The sequence below is a fragment of the Cyanistes caeruleus genome, chromosome 3, assembly GCF_971803275.1.
Source record: "Cyanistes caeruleus chromosome 3, bCyaCae1.hap1.1, whole genome shotgun sequence".
Classification (NCBI taxonomy): domain Eukaryota; kingdom Metazoa; phylum Chordata; class Aves; order Passeriformes; family Paridae; genus Cyanistes; species Cyanistes caeruleus.
In genome coordinates this window covers 20,799,092-20,816,666 of record NC_141703.1, presented here as the reverse complement: position 1 = coordinate 20,816,666, position 17,575 = coordinate 20,799,092, and the positions used below count along the sequence as shown (strand labels likewise).

General features: G+C 41.4%; 1 protein-coding gene across 1 annotated transcript in view; it reads right to left on the bottom strand.

Moving 5' to 3' along the window:
• The window catches only part of ANOS1 (anosmin 1), a 129,567-nt gene extending 117,887 nt beyond the window's left edge, over positions 1–11,680 (bottom strand). Inside the window, exon 1 of the mRNA XM_086880145.1 lies at positions 11,271–11,680. Within this exon, the coding sequence (XP_086736271.1) occupies positions 11,271–11,462 (192 nt within the window). The 5' untranslated portion in view covers positions 11,463–11,680. The remainder of the gene's footprint in view (positions 1–11,270) is intronic.
• Between the last annotated feature and the right edge of the window lie 5,895 nt (positions 11,681–17,575).

Here is a 17,575-nt window from a genome sequence, read left to right as displayed (position 1 = left end):
ATTAACTGTCTCAGTGGGAAGTTCATGGGTGAGAACAAGTTAACTGAGGCTCGATCTATACCAGATGGATCTACTAGGTATGACGAAGCATCTTAGAGGTACCCAAAATTGACATCTGCTCCTATTATTAAGAGAACAAGCCATGCCTGTTGATGAAACTTACAGGGATACTCTGGAATCCCTGAGGGCACCTGGATACATGGAGTAACAATCAGAAACTGGGCAGTATCTCATCTTTTAAAAAAATATTTGTTTACTGTCTTTAGTGGTATTTAGCTCTGGTTACATTAAATTGCTTCTACCTTCCCTTGTCATCTGAAAGAATCTCTTCTAAAAATATTTAAAGGCGCACCTAGCATATAACTGGCAATTCAGTTATACTTTGTCCTAATGGCATTGTTATTTACTGCCACCCTGAATTGAAAAGAAAGATGTCATAATGCAATAACATAGTACTTAACAAATTCACATTAATCACTTTTAAACAGCATACTGAGAACTTTCTTGTTTTTATCTATAAACTCTAAATAGGTATTTTTAATATATTTTCACTGGCTTGGTCTTATGTCCATTGAAGCCATTGGATATATTACTATCAAGTCTTAAGGATATTAGACTCAGGCCAGAAACAAAAACTCCAGAAAAATCCTGTCTTAAGCTATTAATTATATAAAGGGAAGAATCAATGAGTACCAGTCAGAGATCTGAAAGATCTTCAGTTAAAGAAAACAATGTAAGCGTACCCTACATTCATTTGCAAAGTTCTTCAGTCTTTAAAACTGAGTCATGTTTTCTATTACAAAACAAAGGCTGCCAATACATCCTTTAATAAACTGTAAATGTTTACTTTTCTACAATTTGGAAAACAGCTGAGGTTAAGTTTAACTTTCAAGTCTAGTTCACACTGCTGCTCTTTTTTTCTGCATAAGGACAGTCTTAAAGACAGGAAGAAGACTTGAAATAATCGTTTGCTGTTCCACATTAATTGCCATTGAGAATTTGGGCTTCGATGATTTCCAGTGCTCAAACACATGGGGGTGAATCTATGAATAAACCAAATCTTGTAAAATATCAACTAATATACTGCATGTGTACATTTCTATTCCACTTGGTCAGTGAGGAACCACTGGACAGAAAACCCATGAAATTTACCAAAAGCCTACTGTCTTTCACATTGTGTATTCAACTTTTTAACTCAAAGAAAAAAATCCAGCAATAAGCTCCTAGCCGTAAAAATCTACATCTTCTTTCTTTATCTATCCTGACAAACATGTCCCATAGCTGCTACTAAGTACTATATGAAGTGACACACTCTTCATTAATTGGATTATTTGTAGCTCTCTGTGTCAGTTTATCTAATCCCAAATGTTTCTTCTACCTACTGCATATCCAGACTGACCAATGTCTGGCTAATTCTTGATCCCAGTTCACAGCCGCAAAGAAGGAAATTTCAAAACAGAAGAAAGCCTCCAGCTCTTTTAGTTCCAGTTCCCTTCCCAAAATTGTTAGGTACAAATCAAATGTCAACATATTATACACTCTTTGTAACTAATTAAAATGGGGGCAGATAGTGGTGTGATTCATTATTGCCTAGTTGTAGTTACACATTAACATGATTTTATTGCTATCAAAGGAGCTACAACCATCATCTAATCGAAAAAAAAAAAAAGCCACACTGTTGAAATAGTTTATATATAGGTATACAAATTCTGGGGAAGAGAATGACAAATAGCCACTGTATTAGGACATCATCATCATAACAATACATCGTTATCACCCCTTCCTCACTATTTGCTGCTTCACATATCTGTTCAACCATGTGCTGAATTCAAAGGAAACCCAAAGTCTTATAGCACTGAGCTCAAAAAATGAATTTGTAGTGTCTAGTCCAAAAATGCCCTGAGGCCTGACTGGAATGTTCCAGTCATTAGCATTAAAAAGCATGATCAGTTAAATACAAATGATGTATTGCCCTATGCTCATGTCCTAAATCACTAGCTGAGAAATCACACTCATGTACATGAACTGAGACCACTTTTCTTTTTTTTAAAAATATAAATTACTGTGAAGATAACTTCCCTAAAGAGTAATCCATTAAAAAAAGAAAAACAGAACTATGCTTCTAAATTCTCATAAGAATAGCAAGGAAAGTTGAACTATGTTTGCACTAGACTAAATGAGTACATTATTCTCATCCAATCTTCACCATCAGCCTCAATTTCTGACTGTCTGGACAGAAGACATTTGCTCTGAAGCAAATATCCCTCATCTTATTACAGGATCCATGACAGCTAGATTGCAGCCCTCACAGGCAGAAAGAACAGGCTTCACTACCTTGGCCAGGTTTGCAGTTTCAGCTATGACCACTTGAGGAATTACAGTGGAAACAGTCTAAGTTCTGATATGAAAGCTATATATATATATATATGTAATGTCAGCTAGAATTTTGTTGTGAATTTTCATAGCCTTTCCTGTAACTGACCTCTTCAATGAAGACTAAAGGATTTTCAAAACATTTTTACTGTATTACAAACAAGAAAAATTACATTTTTAAAACCATGTAAAACTTCAAGCAGCTGAGAAAGAACAGAAATAAAAAATATTCTCAAGAAACAGCTACAAACACCTCGTCCTACAGACCCATTACATCTGTTCTCTGTTTCCATAATTCCTTAATTTCAATTAATTGTGTCACAGGAAATTTTACAGTGCCCTCTACTCTCACAGAATTTCTCCTTCCAGCATTGCAAGCCTGCTAGAGTTTACCCATCTCCACCTTTCTCCATTCTGAAACTCCATCCCTCGTCTTGCTTCTGCTGCAAGTTCTGAAGGCATGTGTTCCTCAGCAACCTCAGCTGCTTACCAGGGGAGTCACGTCCTGTTGCAAGCTTGAGACAAGTCTCTTCTTTTTTAAAGGAATGTAATTACATGTGTATGTACATGAATTTGATGTCATATCTCTTTGACAGTCTAGATAGACACATTGGTAAAAATGTTATTCACAAAAGATAGCAGAAATTAAATTAAAACTCTAGACTGGGGTTGTTCCCCAAAACTGGAAATATCTGATATTCTTTTCAGTGGATGGAAAGACTGTGATTCTTTTCAATCAGAGATGAAAGGAACAGTACTCTACTTTCAAGTTTAAAGGGTCCACTTACCTTTCAACACCCCCAGCTCTCAATCTCTGTGTCCTGTGACCTCTTGGTTATTAAAAGACTGAAAAACGGATACAACTGGAGTTGGGACACCAAGCTCACAGCACTCTACTTTGTTGACTACATGGACCTAGTGTTCATACATGGACCTGATCCAGCCGAAATCAACAGAAGGCTTTTCATGGACTTGAAAGGTTTTTGAAGTATAAAGTCTTACAAGGCTCAGCTGTGGGAAAGATCAAAAAATGAAGATTCATGGTGTAAACTCCTAGGCAAGTGCTTTTTTAGTGCAAGGTTTACATTTGCTAGGCACCGGCTACTAAATATCAATACAGATGTGTCTGTCTTCTGTGGGATGCTCCAGATACTCGGTCATTATTCCTATTTTCAATCTTTAAAAATATGGATGCTAAATTACAGTACTTTCTGTTTACAAAAGTTGGCTGTGTACCCCAACCCAGCTAGTCAGAGAGAGCAAAATTCTCGTAGAATGGCTAGTGGAGATGTAGGTCAGTTTGTGAATAACAGTCTCTATAGGCAAACACTAATTCAGCACTCTATCTTAAGAAGATGCCCTTTACAAAATGACAAGCGACAAGCATCTGGAAAATCACTCTGCTTTTCAAGCTGTCTCAGAAGTGCAATGTTTTGGGTTTTTTTTTTCTTATACAACACTTACTAAATCAAATACATTTAAATTAAGTTCACAGCACTAGACAACTAGCACTCAGAAACAATCCACATTCAGACAACAAATAATGCTTTAATAATAGTTTTAATGTGAACACTGCCCATCTGAAAAACCTTTTGCTCTGTATTAAGTGTCTATGTCTTCAAATGGAAAAAAGATTTACATTTTAGAACAGTGTTTTTCTTCAGAAGTTTTCTAATGCCTTTCAAAAGCAGCATCTCCTCCCCCTCACCAATATGACTGTGACATTTAAACTATTCTTTGCCAATATTTTCTATACATAAAATGTCTGCTTTAAAACCTGTTAGTAATTCCTGTTGGGTTAATTGTACCTGGTATCCAGCACATTTACCAAATTAACACCGATTTTAATTTTATGAACACAACTATAATGAAATTTTTCTCTTGATATGTAAGAATACACAAGTAATATGAGAAAAATATCTTGGCAACTCGTTCAATACAATTGTTCACCATTCACTTACATTTTCATACAGTTCCTTTGATTTGCATTTAAACTTACACTTTAGACTCAGACAAGTATTTTAATTTAGGAAATCAGTGGGCAAGTTTAAGATCCCAAGTCCGGAGTCATCTAAACTACTAGAAAACAATGACCAGAATGCGTAAACCCCTGCACTCCTATCTACTCTGCAAGCACTCAGTGAGGCCAAAGATATTTGAATCTGGTTATGAGAAAGTTAATATAACTCCCACTGAAATCAGGGAGGCTCATTCCAGACCAGGTTACAACAGCAAAGACTAACTATAGCTCAGTTACACAATATGGTGAACAACACAGCTGTTTTCACTAGATGCAACCATGGTTATTCAAAACAAACCTTTCATTCTCATAGGTTTTACCTAAGATTCTGTTAGATCTGTGCACCTTCTCATGACTGCAGATCTTGATAATAAGAGCACACCAAATGCCAGAATAATAATCCAGATCATAAGCCATATGAACATTAAAAACAGGAGGATGATTGGAACTTTTAACAAGTTTTGAGAAAAACAAAGCAATGACAAATGCTACCATTTGTCTGTGGAAATCAATTAACAGCAGTGTGCTTTACAAGACATCTGAAAGTCAGAATTATTTAACACAAGGGCTATTTTTGGAAAGGAGATGAGTACTGAAACGGCAACAAAAGCAGATGGCACACATCTTCACATTTGCAAAAGGTTGTGAACATGTCCCAAGAGAACTAAGCAAACTCAGTGCTTGGGAAGCCTGTCCATTGGCACTGAAACATTCTGGGAATAACACACTACATATCTACCATACCTCATTACAAAAGTACCCCATAGATTTTCCAAAAGATTTAATGAAAAACAATTTATAGGTTCAGAATTATTTGAGACAGTTACAATAAATGGTTTCTTCATGACTTCCAGTGTCTCTACAGCAGAGCACAGAGAGACACATGCACCCTAAAATTTCAGGCTGGCCACCACTTTCCCAGCTGGGACTCAGTGCGGATTATTGCAGGTGCAGTCACTTTAGAGTTACAGGCAATTTGAAGGCAGATGTGCTGGCATGTAGACAGCCAGCTTCCTGACTTGTAGGTGAAATCTGGTATTGCTTATCTAGAGGTAATCACTTGCACATTATTTGCTTGCATATATAAAATCTGAGAACCTTTTATTACTTACTTAAAAGAATTGCCTGTTTTTCTTCAAAAACTTCAGTTGTCCTGAAAGGCAACAGTGCTTCTACAACAGTAAAAACAACCTCCTACCACCATATAGTTATCAGTCATTCAATATAACAAACTTTTAGGGCTTTGCTGTTCCCTTTTACAGCTACTAAACATTATGCAACATATGGCTCTATTAGCTTAAAACAATATTTTTCCATACTTTCAAAAACAATTTTGAGTTAGCCTTGGCTCATCTAACTTAGTACTAATTCCTAAGTACTAAATCATAGTATATTACTATTAGATTTACACTAAATCACATTTACAAAAGGAAATTTCTCTCTAATTTCCTTCCATATATCACAAAATTGGCTTACCACTTGAGGGATGTCTATGCTGTACCAAAATTTTCAACTACAATTCATCCACTTTGCAAATAAGTCAACATGAACACAGAATCCCTATGTGACCAAGGTCATCCATGGTGTTGCCTGTATATTTCTAACCACTGCCCATTTTAAAGAGTTTAAACAATCTCTCATAAGCCTGTTCAAGCCATCTCCAAGTATCTGGACTTCCCCCTGATAAATAAAGAAATGCATTTGCTAAATTTCAATTTACTACTGAAGAGTACCCCCTCAAAAATGTTTAAAACTATAGTGAGATCACCAATGTCTAAAAAGATGGAAAAAACTTGATTTAGCATCAGCATTTTGGTTTTAAAACATTGACAATCATAAATGGTCATATATAAACTCATGTAAGAAAATCTAAATCGTGAAAATGAATTTAGAAGCGAGTAACAATATTTAGCAGGCATTACATCTTTAAAATGTAGCCAATTCTGTTCTCTGCTCTAGTCACTCCTCCACACCTGGAGTGCCAGGCCAAGTTTTGGGCTCCCCATTACATGGAAAGAGATGGACTTAGTGGAGGAAGCCCAGAAAAGGGATAGAATATCCCTCACATAAGAAGCTAAAAGAACTGGGAATGTTTAGTCTGGAATAGAAAAGCCTTTAAGGGTTCTCATCAACATTTTTAAGTACCTGATGGGAGAGAGTAAAGAAAATGAAGCCAGATTCTTCTCAGTGAAGCCCAGAAACAGAACAAGAGGTGATGGTCGAATCTGAAACATGGGAAACTTCATCTGAACATGAGAAAACTCCTTTTTTATTACTATGTGGATGGTTAAACACTAGAACAAGTTGCCAGGAGGTGCTGTTCAGCCTCAGCCACTGTTACTCTGTGAGCATATGGCTATAACTTTTCCAGTGACTCCACACCACAAAGAAGGTAATTTTACTGGCAGCTACCCCAAATTCTTAGTGCATGTTCTACCAGCCTCTCAGCTTTTGACCCAGGAAACAAGACTGACCACTCCTCTGTCTTAAGTAAACTATCAAGTTGCATATATTAGACAGGAAGACACTTGAGCTTGAGAGGTCTATAACAGATACCAGCTAAAACAAAGATCAACAAATTCACAGGTCAAAGTAAACAGTTTGCTCTCCATAACATTTTTAGCGTAAGTAGTTACAGTGATGTTCAAACTCTTATCCACAAAGAAAATTTTGATCATGCCAATTTTAAAACATGGTTCAGATAACTGGCAATAGAGATTAAAATTCAAATTTTTTCACTCAAGTTGAAAACAAAACATTAAAGGTCACTGCCATGCCTGCTTCCCCAAAATTAAAGGAGTTCATCCACAACTAATATTACAAATGGGAAAGGCTATACCCACACACAGCAATGCAAGGAATTTAGTCTCACTCCACTAAAACAGGCAGGTTATGCAGAAAAGCCCTAGCAAAACTAATCTGAGGATTCAGGCCTCTTGTCCAGCTGGCTGTATAAGGTCCCTGTTTATATCCATATCTTTTTCAAGTAAACAAAAATTTGTGCAGTAACTGACCTTGTCTTCATGAGGGCTTTACCTACCATCCTAAATTACTATATAACTAGATTCACAAACAAACTTTGAATACATCAAATTAAAATTTGTACCTTTCTCCTGGAGAGCAACTAAAACACTGTGACAGAAACTGCCTTAATAAGAAAATGCTGAAGGAAAGAATATGTCTGATGACATCACTGTACAACTTCTGTCCCTAAAATAGTATGCCTTTTCCACACAGGGTTCACAGTCTTGGTGTTTCTTATGGAGCCAGACACCTTAGTCCTTCCTTTCATTTCAAACTAGAGGAGGAATTTCCCTTCTCATTTTATAAGGGCACCATACTAACATCCAGGCATGCTCTTTTAGATGACAGCCAAATGCACACAACACTGATTATAATATAGACTTTAAGGTTTAAATCTATACCTTCTCCTCCTAAGCAGACCATTTGATGGTCAAGTTCTTGCTTACTGGAAGAACACTCTTGCCATCCTCCCCTGTTCAGGTGTTTTAGAGACAATTTTGTCAAAAAAAGGAGGACAGCACTAGGAACTCTGCTTTATCAAGGCAGTGACCCAGGAGCATGTTCCAGTGAATGCTCCAATTACTCTCTCATATACGTTTTGCAACAGTAATAGTAAAACTCTAGTGTCAACACCCAAAATGGCTTAAAATAAGTACTCTGAACATAAGGCTAGAGAGATGAGTTCTCTTTCCCTTATTCCCTCTGGTCACAGGCTTCATTCAGTGCTGTCCAGGGGCCTAAGTTACACAGTTGGGATAAAAACGGTTTCTCTCATCTGCAAAGTTTCACAGCAAGCTAAAGCCCACTAGTGAACACATTCCAGTAAGATAGAAGAGATATGTTAAAGTCCTTTCATTTAGAGATTAAACATAATTCTCTGCTGTGGATGAGCATGTAATTAGTAAGATTTTATGTAAAAGGAGAATTCACTACAACCCCTTCTGCTTACCTTTTTTTGTTTGATTGTTTATGATGAAAGGACTTTGTGCTACCATGCTCTCTGTGCAAGTTCATGGCCTAGAGATAGGCCATAGATACAAAACACACACATTTCATTGTGTGTAAGACCCATGCAGTGCATAACTCTCTTAATGACCTCATGCATCCTTTGGTATAACCTCTACATGGAACCTCCCAACACCACCAGAACTGGAAAACTCCCTCGGCCATGGGGATTTTAGAGGAATAAGGAGGCATCCATGCCCCTTCAACAAGCATTCTGAAGATCAAAGTTTTTTGATTTAGGTGACTGATTCTTCTAGCCCACATCAATAGTCTCAATGGAAAAAAAAAAAAAAATCTATTATTTGTCCTATGCTCTAGTTAAAATAATTTCCTACTAACAATGTACATTTAAAATAGGCTTAGAAATGCTTCCCAAGCGTACATTAACAAAAAGGTTTTTAGAAAGAATACCTGTCTTGAAATTTTTAAAATTAAGGACAGTAAAGAAAAATGGGTGAAAATGCTCTGTGAGAAGGGGAAATGAATTAAGATCCCTTGTGACCATTTGGAAGTTGGAAAAATATTCGTTGCCATTCAAACAAGAGCCAGAAGGTGTAGAATTAACCCAGACTTCTGTTCATACTACCTCAGTCTCTTTATAAAGGTGTTAGTAATGCGACTTTAGTACCATAAACTATGTGAAATTAAGTCTCTGTGAAGTTTTGGGGACATCATCTCTTGCAAAGCATCTAGCTGCTGTCTCTCTAACCCCCACCAGTGAGGCTGTACCTAAAGCAGGGCTGAGAAATGAGTGGGTCAGTCTTCTTTCAATTCTTGCCTAACTGGGAGACACTAGAGTTCCCTCCTGCTCTGACTGGGAAGAGCTGGTGTTTAGTTTGCTTCAAAGGCTGAATCAGATTACAAGATAAGTGGGCATCTGAAATGAAAAGAACTCCAGAAATTGCTACCAGTTGAGATGAAAAGGAGAGGGTAATGGCTAGAAGAAATGGAAGGAACATCATATCCTTTAGCCCGCATGGAACAATCTGGCCAAATCTGCACATCCTACTGTCCACACTGTCTTATCAGTCTCCTGTGAGAACACTGGATGCTTGATGTACTTTAAAACTCCTCCTTTTTCTCGTTACAAGACAATGGAGAATTTAACTTTTATAAACGAGAGCACTTTATCTTCCCAACATTACAGTCGTTTCATGTCTAACAGGAGTTTAATCCCGAGTAATTTAGATAAATTACCATGTGCTTTAGCTGGTTGGGGTTAAAACTCTGAGATTTTCAACTGAATACAAAAAACAGACAGTTATCAAGTCCTGAGTAATTCCCTACTTATTTCGCTATAGCTAATTAAAATGTAATCACGATTGTTAGCACAGTGCATTGTCAGCAGTTTTACACTGAAAAAGAAATCTTGCCAAGAAAACACACAAAAAAAGAAAAATAAAAAAAGCGCCTTTCAGTATGAATTGGCTTGATCTAAACTGCCTCTTTAGCCACTGAAACTGTAAAACAAGTAAGTTACAACCGCTTGACAACGCAATAAAAATACTAACCGCTCTCTGGGATAATGAACCATATTAATGGGTATCCTCCTTTCAGGCCATCCCGTGATGCCGGGCCACGCTGACAGCGAGCGCTCCACCGCCCCCGGCCGAGCCCCGCGGAGCAGCGGCCAGGGCAGGGCAGGGCAGCCCCTTCTCGCCCCGTCTGGGGTCGCAAGCCCGGTTTCCTCAACCCAAACCCGGTTACAGGCACCCAACCAACTTCCTGCTCCCCTTACAACGCACACACCCAGCTCACCTTTTTTTTTTTTCTTTTTTTTTTTTTTTGTTCCTTTTAAATCCTTAAATACCTCTGAGACCTGCCTTTGGTGCCTACACCTTTGCCCCGAACGCAGCTGCAGCCGGGCGCTCCCGGTTTCTCACCGAGCGGCAAGGCCGGGCGGAGCGAGCGGCGCGATGCCGGCGATGTGCCACCCCGAAGGGCAGAGCTGGCTCCCTTCGCACCGAGCCGGCCGGCCCTTCCCCAGAGCGGCTCTGGGCAGGGAGAACGGCCTGCAGCTCGGAAGGGTTTCCATCATTTGGATGAATTCGGCTACGTTTAATATTTGCGCAGTGGAGAGCAGGTGGGGAAAGGAAAAGGTGCGTGTGTAACTAGAAGAGGGAAAACGACGAGCAGACACCCGCTGCTCTTGCACTAACCCCTCACTGCTTCCAGCTTTCATTTTAAGCCCCGCCACTTCAACTCTATTTCTCCCCACTTTGTCCCTATTTATCCACTCCCGTTAGCCAGAGATGTGCCTCTCTGTCCCAGATCAGAAAAACAAAAAAGAAAAAGCGTTACCCTCACCCTCACCTTCCAGGAGGTCAGAACCAAGTATTACACGTTCACGATTATCGCTCTTAAAAACAGGCTCGAACTTTCCCACCGGGCTGGGGAAGCGAACCACCTGCGGGCGGCCTGGCGCACGGGCGCAGGCAGGCGGAGCCCGCGGGATCGCCGCCGCACCGCCCGTCGCCCGGCAGGACGAGCGCACCGCCGGCCCGGGAGCCCCGTGGCGCGCCCGCCCCGCCGCCTCGGATACCACCGGAGGCAAGGGCCGGGAGCGGCGGGCACCTGTGAGAAGCCGGGGCAGAGCGTGCCAGGAGCCCCACGAGCCGCCAGGCGGGGAGCCCAGCCGGCACCCACAGGCACCGACGGAGCTCGGCGCTGCCGCGGGGCCGTGCCCACCTGTCCGGCGCCTCCAGGTGCCGGCCATCCCCTGGGAGCGCGGGCCCCCAAGTTCGCCGAGAGGCGCCCCGGCCCCGGCCGTCCTTTCCGCCCCCAGCCCGGGGACACCCGCTCTCCGGACGGCGGCAGAGGGGCTCCCTGCGCCGTGCCGTGCCCCTACCTGGAAATGCTTGAAGAAGGCGGAGATGCGGGTGATCTGGAGGCTCAGGCACCTGGAGGTGCATCTGGCGGTGGCGAAAGCCTCCTCCTGCCTTCGGGCGGCGGCGGCGGCCCCCGACCCGTCGGGGCTGCCGCAGGCGGCCGTCACCCAGAGGAGCAGGGCGAGGGACACGCCGGGCGCCCTCGGCACCATCGCTCTGCGGGAGAGGAGGGCAGAGGGGCGGCCGGGCGGCGCGGGGGGCTGCAGGCGCCGGGCTAAGCTCGCTCCCGCTCGGCGGGCTGGTGCCGGGCTGCGCCGGGGACGGACACCTCCGCGCCGCAGAAACTACACAAGAAAGTTCAATCATTCAACTCCCCTCACCCCCGTCCTCCCTCCCGCCCGCCCCGGCCCACAGCCCTCCCCCGCCGGCTGCGGGCGGGCCGATGCTGGCAGCGGCCGCGCCATTGGCTGCGCCGAGCGCCGGCGGCGGCGGGCGGGCCCGTGCCCGCGGGCAGGTCGGGGCGGCGCGGGCAGCGCCAGCCCCCGCACGCCGCCACCTGCGGGGCGCGGGCCGGCCGCCGAGCCCTCCCGACACACAGCCGGCCTGCGTGGGGGCGGCTGGGCGCCAGTCTGGGCACCCCGGTTCAGTCTCTTATTTATTCTTTTAAAAATCAGGTTTTAAAAAAGGACAGGGAAGCAAGAACGCAGGGAAATCACTTTTGGAAACTCGGTGGTTCTTACAGAGAAACACTGCGATGAGCGCTTGTCCCAAGGTGAAACACATACATCCTCCTCGGAAGAGTTATTTAAAAATTAAAACCTACAAATCGTTAGTCCAAATAGCTCTGTGAAATAGCTGCAAAGATTAAAACAGCACCTCGAGCTGTAAAATCGCCCCCATAGAGTAAATATCAGCCTTACATCATTCCCTCTTGCTGTCAGTTGCCGGGCCGTAGTGTGCCGCAGTATGTAGCACAGAGGTTGCCTCCCGCATTCCTCTCCCTGTGCGCGCTGCACGGACTCCTCCCGTCGCAAGTATGTGCTGCTAGAAAGAACAAGTGGATCATTTCTCACGGGAGCCGATGTATTGATTCTCCTGAACCTGAAAATCCCACGGTTGTATGAACTGAAATAAGTAACTTTTAGGGCCATTTCAGAAGTTAACACTAGGTCAGTTACTACTATAAGTAGTACTTTAGTGTGATTATCAAACTCCATACTGAAAAGACTTCAGGAGTCATCTTTACTGGAACAAGCTCTAGTCTAAGGTGAGTATTCACCTCCACATCTAGGAAAGTTGCCTAAAATCTCATAAAAGTCAGCAAGATCTTCAACCATTCTGTCTGGTACTAATTTTATTTGGCTATAATTCTTCTATGAATGTTCTTATATATACAAATGTGAAATAAAAACATATTCCCCAATGTTATTCTCAGCAGTCTATATGCATACACCTTTCATGACCTTATATATCAGAAATTCAAAGTATAAAAAGGTCTGCTACATCCCGACTAAGAAATCACTTGTTAAATTCTATCATTAGATTCTAATGATAGTTTTACTCTTACCACAAAATTAGGGCACAAATTAAAAAAAAAGAGTTCTTGTCACAAGTATTGCTAAAATACAAATATAACAAAAAGCAAGGCACAGCTTAGTTTAGATGTTACATTGCAGCTTATGGTCTCTCCTGTCAGCTGTCAGAAATCTTCGCTTGAGAAGAGCCAGAAGGCCAGAGCCAGTCCTGCCAGTGTTACCAAATGGACATGAGAGTTTGTGCCCCTGGATGCTTGAGGGAGCGCAGCTGCCAAGAGGTGAGGTCACCTGCACATCCTGCCCTGCTGTTTGCACTGTTTACCTACTCTGCCAGCGATTTTGGAAATGCCCTGGTTAATCAGGGAAGACCATCTCAGCTACACCTCTTGAAGCCTTCCTCATTTTTGCAGCTGTAATGGTTACCTTTCCTCTTGTAGTGAGCAGAGATCATAAGGGGTTCACAAATGCTTTTCCTAATTCTGACTGATATCTCACCACTAGAGAACTGCTTACTTTGTCTCATCCAACATCATATTTACAAAGTAAAAACATCACATGACAGGACAACACAGAAATAAATCCAGTCTTAGCAATATTATGACAAATAGTGCTGACCCATTCAGGCCCCAGTTTTAATTTCAGCACTTCCTAGTTTTTAGCTGACAATCTTTTAAATAGTTTTTCTTAAGCCTTGACTAAAACTTTTGCAACTTTTTGCCTTTAGTCATGGAAAGAAAATTGCTTTGCTGATTCATAGTATTTACAGGTACTCTGAATGCATTGAACTTTTACCATAGATAATAAGAGCTGCCTGAAAAAATATATACCTTTGTGCAAATCAGATACAAATCTAGAAAAGGCAGAAAATTCAGTCGATATATCCCCTCCATGTTAGTACTAATGCCTTTTATGTCATGTATTATAAACTCCAGCTTCAAGTAAAAGGGTATGAATCGTGTTTCTTTTGTTTCATAAAGTCTGGTAGCAAAGGGCATAAAGCCCTTAATGATTAAAAAGTCAGTGAATACACAGTTTACTCAGTTTCTTTTGTTTGAAAGTTCATGGTGACAGAGATCATCAGTGTAGCCACTAAATTCCTTCTCAGTAAGGCTGACTTGGTTAGCACACAAAAGACTGGCTGTTCACTTCCAGTAAAACTGTACTCACACAGGTCCTTCCCCTATGTGGAGATTATCAAACAGGCTTGGTAGCTCAAGAATTTAGTAGGTAATTAAAACCCACTGTGGACTAAGTACCTGTTACACCAAAAGAGTAGATATGCAAGTTTGTAAATATACTCATTTTAAAGATGTTGGTAATTTGGCTACTGAATAAAGAAAATTGGAAATAAATTATTTCAACCAACCTGTAAATATAATTATGGTCTTTAATCAGATAAATAGACATACGGATACTTTAATAAGAGTGAGTTTTGCTCACTCTTTTTTTGTCAACAAATGACAGTAAATAGTGTTTTTGTATTAGAAGTAGTAGAATTAGTGCTAAAAAATTCTTGCGAATGCAGAGTATTATTTTTGTGCTAAAAATACCCGCATTATTTTTCTGCCTGTGCTTCAGGAGAGTCTGACAATGTAAAAATGAGGTTTTTTGCAAACCAGGGGCTGTTTTTTCACAGGAGACAGCGCCACATGCTGGCATAGCGAGGCGAGAGCCACCGGGCATTGTGTCGGTTTGGTTCCGGTTAATGAGTTGGATTTAATCGATTCTGAATTAAGATAGCTTCATCTTAAAGAATTGCTTCTTACTCTGTAGGGAAATGCCAACATCAGGTTCTAATTTCAGGCAAAAAAAAAAAAAAAATATATATTGTTAATGTTAAAATATTTGTGTGCTTTCATATAAACCACTGTATTCTAGCTCATGAATTTAGTTTATTGTATTAAATCATCTTAATGTGCCATTTTTTACTTCGTTGTTTTTAGCTTTAACTGCATTATATCAAAAATGATTGTAACTCTGGGTACAACATAATCTCCCAAACCCTCTTCAGGGACTCAGCATGCCGGGGTGCCTCTCCAAAGTGCCTGTGTGCTAGTGGAAGCTGTATGGGGAGTAAAGGCAGTGAGTCAGGGATCCAGCTGCAGGGCCGTGATCCTGTCAGGATCGTGGAGACGTGGCAGGATGGCTCCCATGACTGAAGGGTTGCAGTGGAAGAACAGATGTCTTTTATGAAGGACAGGGTGAGGAGGGGTGATTTGATGGATGATTGCCCATTAGGTGAGAGGGAAGTTGGAGTGTGTGGAGCTCAGTCTGGGGACAGATGAGAAGACAGAGGAGCACATAAGGGTTAGGATTAAAGAAAAGACAGGTGAAGGTGGTATTATAGTGGGTGTCTGCCATAGACCACCTCACTACAAAAAGCAAGTGGATGAGGCCCTGTACAAACAGACAGAAGCCCAAGTTCTCAGGCCCTGGTCCTCACGAGTGGCTTCAATCACTCCACTGTTAGTTGGAGGGACAACAGCAAGCCATAAGCAATCCAGGTGCCTGGAGAGTGTTGTCGATAGCTTCCTCCTCTGAGAGACAGAGGAGACAACAAGAACAAGTGATCTGCTGGACTTCATACCAACATGGAGGGGCTCATTGGGATGTGAAGGTCAAGGGCAGTCTTGGTGGCAGACAACTTGAGTTCAAAATCCTGAGAGGAGGGAGCAGAGGAAAACTGAGTTCAAAATGCAGGACTTTAGCAGAGCAGACTTGGCCCTCTTCAATTATCTGTTTGGAAGAATCCTATGATATAAGGTTTTGGAGGCAAAAGAGACTCAAGAAAGTAATTTAATATTTAAGGATCACCTTCACCAAGCTCAAAAGCCATCCCAATGAGCAGAAGGGAAGGCAGAAATACCAGGAGAATTCTGTGGATGAACAAGGAGATCCTAGCAATACTTAGAATGGAAGCATACAGAGGGTGGAAGAAAGGGACAGTAAATTGGAAGAATACAGAAACACTGAGAATCCAGAGATCAAGCTAAAGCTCAAATGAATTGAATCTTCACAGAGATTTCAAGAGCAAGAAAGGTTTCTGTAAGTACATGGGAGACAAACGTAAGACTAAGGGAAATACTGGGTCATTGCCTAATGAGACAGGGAGCTTGATTAAACTGAATGTTGTCTTTGCCCCAGACCTTATTATCATGACCAGCCTTCAGGAATGCCATTTCCAAAGAGCGGGAGGAAGGTTGAAGCAAGAAGGATATAGCCCTGTCAGAAGAGGATCAGATCAGTGAACATAAAAATAAACTGGACATGAGTAAGTCCAGGGACCCTGACAGGATGCACCTACAAGTGCTGAGAGAGCTTGTAGATATCTTTGTGAGGCCACTCCTGGTAATCTTTGATGACTTACTGGGAGAAATGCCCAAAGACTGGAGAAAAGCAAGTGTGACTCCTATCTTCAGAAAGGGGAAGGAAGGACAATCCAGGGAACTGCACTTTGATCCTTTGGAAGGTGACAGAGGAGTTAATCCAGAAATACATTATCAGGCATACTTCCTTAATTCTTGACATCTTCTTCAATGGCCTGGCTGGTGGACCAGGATGTACCCTCGGTAAGTTTGCTGGTGTCACAAAATCAGAAGTAGCTGATATACCTGTGAATTGTGCTGCCATCCAGAGATATTTCAACAGGTTGGAAAAATGGGCTGTCAGGAACCTCATAAAGTTCAATAAGGGGAAGTAGAAATTCCTGCAACTGGGAAGGAACAGCTCCATGCACAGATATAAATGCTGAGAACCACCTGTCAGGAAAGCAGCTTGATAGGAAAGGTCCATGGGGTCCTGGTGGCGTTGAATATGAACCAGCAAAATGTCCTGACAGAAAAAAAATAATGAAATATGTTCTTGTCTGCATTGGGTAAAATATTGCAAGCAGATCCAGAGTGGTCATCCTTTCCTTCTCCTCAGAAGAGAATATATATATATATATATATATATAATATATATATATATATAAGATATACAATAATATAGTTGTATTATTAGGTATATTTTTAACTGTATTAACTGCACTTATAGACTTAATAAAATATTGGGAGATGGCCAGGTCACCTATGATTTCCTGATTGTTTTCTTGCTAGCAACAGTTCACCAGATAAATTGTAATGACTCGAACTCTGCTAGACATCAGTCCTTATTCTTCTTTCTGAGCTTTGAAATCAGTCTATGTCTCCTATAGTTTTCTGCTGCTCAAGGGAAAATTACCATGGAAAATTAAGGGATTTTGAAAGATGCTTCCACAAAACCATTTCTTTTTGCAAGTAAACAATGGAAGCCAGAGTAGACACTGAAAGAATTAATTTGTGCCAGAAATTATGCCATCTGAGGACAAACCCTTATGCCTGTGAATGGGAGGATGAAAAATGCTTTCTTTTAGCTTTGAACATTTCTTCATGGTTTGAATGCAGCTCCATTCCTTTGGTAAGGACTGCATAGTAACTCTCTTTTCCCCATGGATTCTTATGGGTGGTCTGTATCATGCCTTCCTCATGTGATCCCTGAAGTTAATGACCTCCTCTAACTCTTTTCAAGAAACAGAATTTTGCATTGTCCTAGATCAAGCTTGTGAGTAAATTCCAGAATCCACCTCTGTCTCATAAAGCTGATGTTCTTCATTCATAGATTCATTTGTCTCAGCAGCAATTCATTAGGAATGGTCTGCATCACCGTTTCCTCTCGAATAAGGAAAATCAGTAATACGTAGTAAGAATATTAATAGTGCAGTTATCAGTCACAGTGGAAGGAAGGATGAAGTGATGATTCACTGTTCCAAA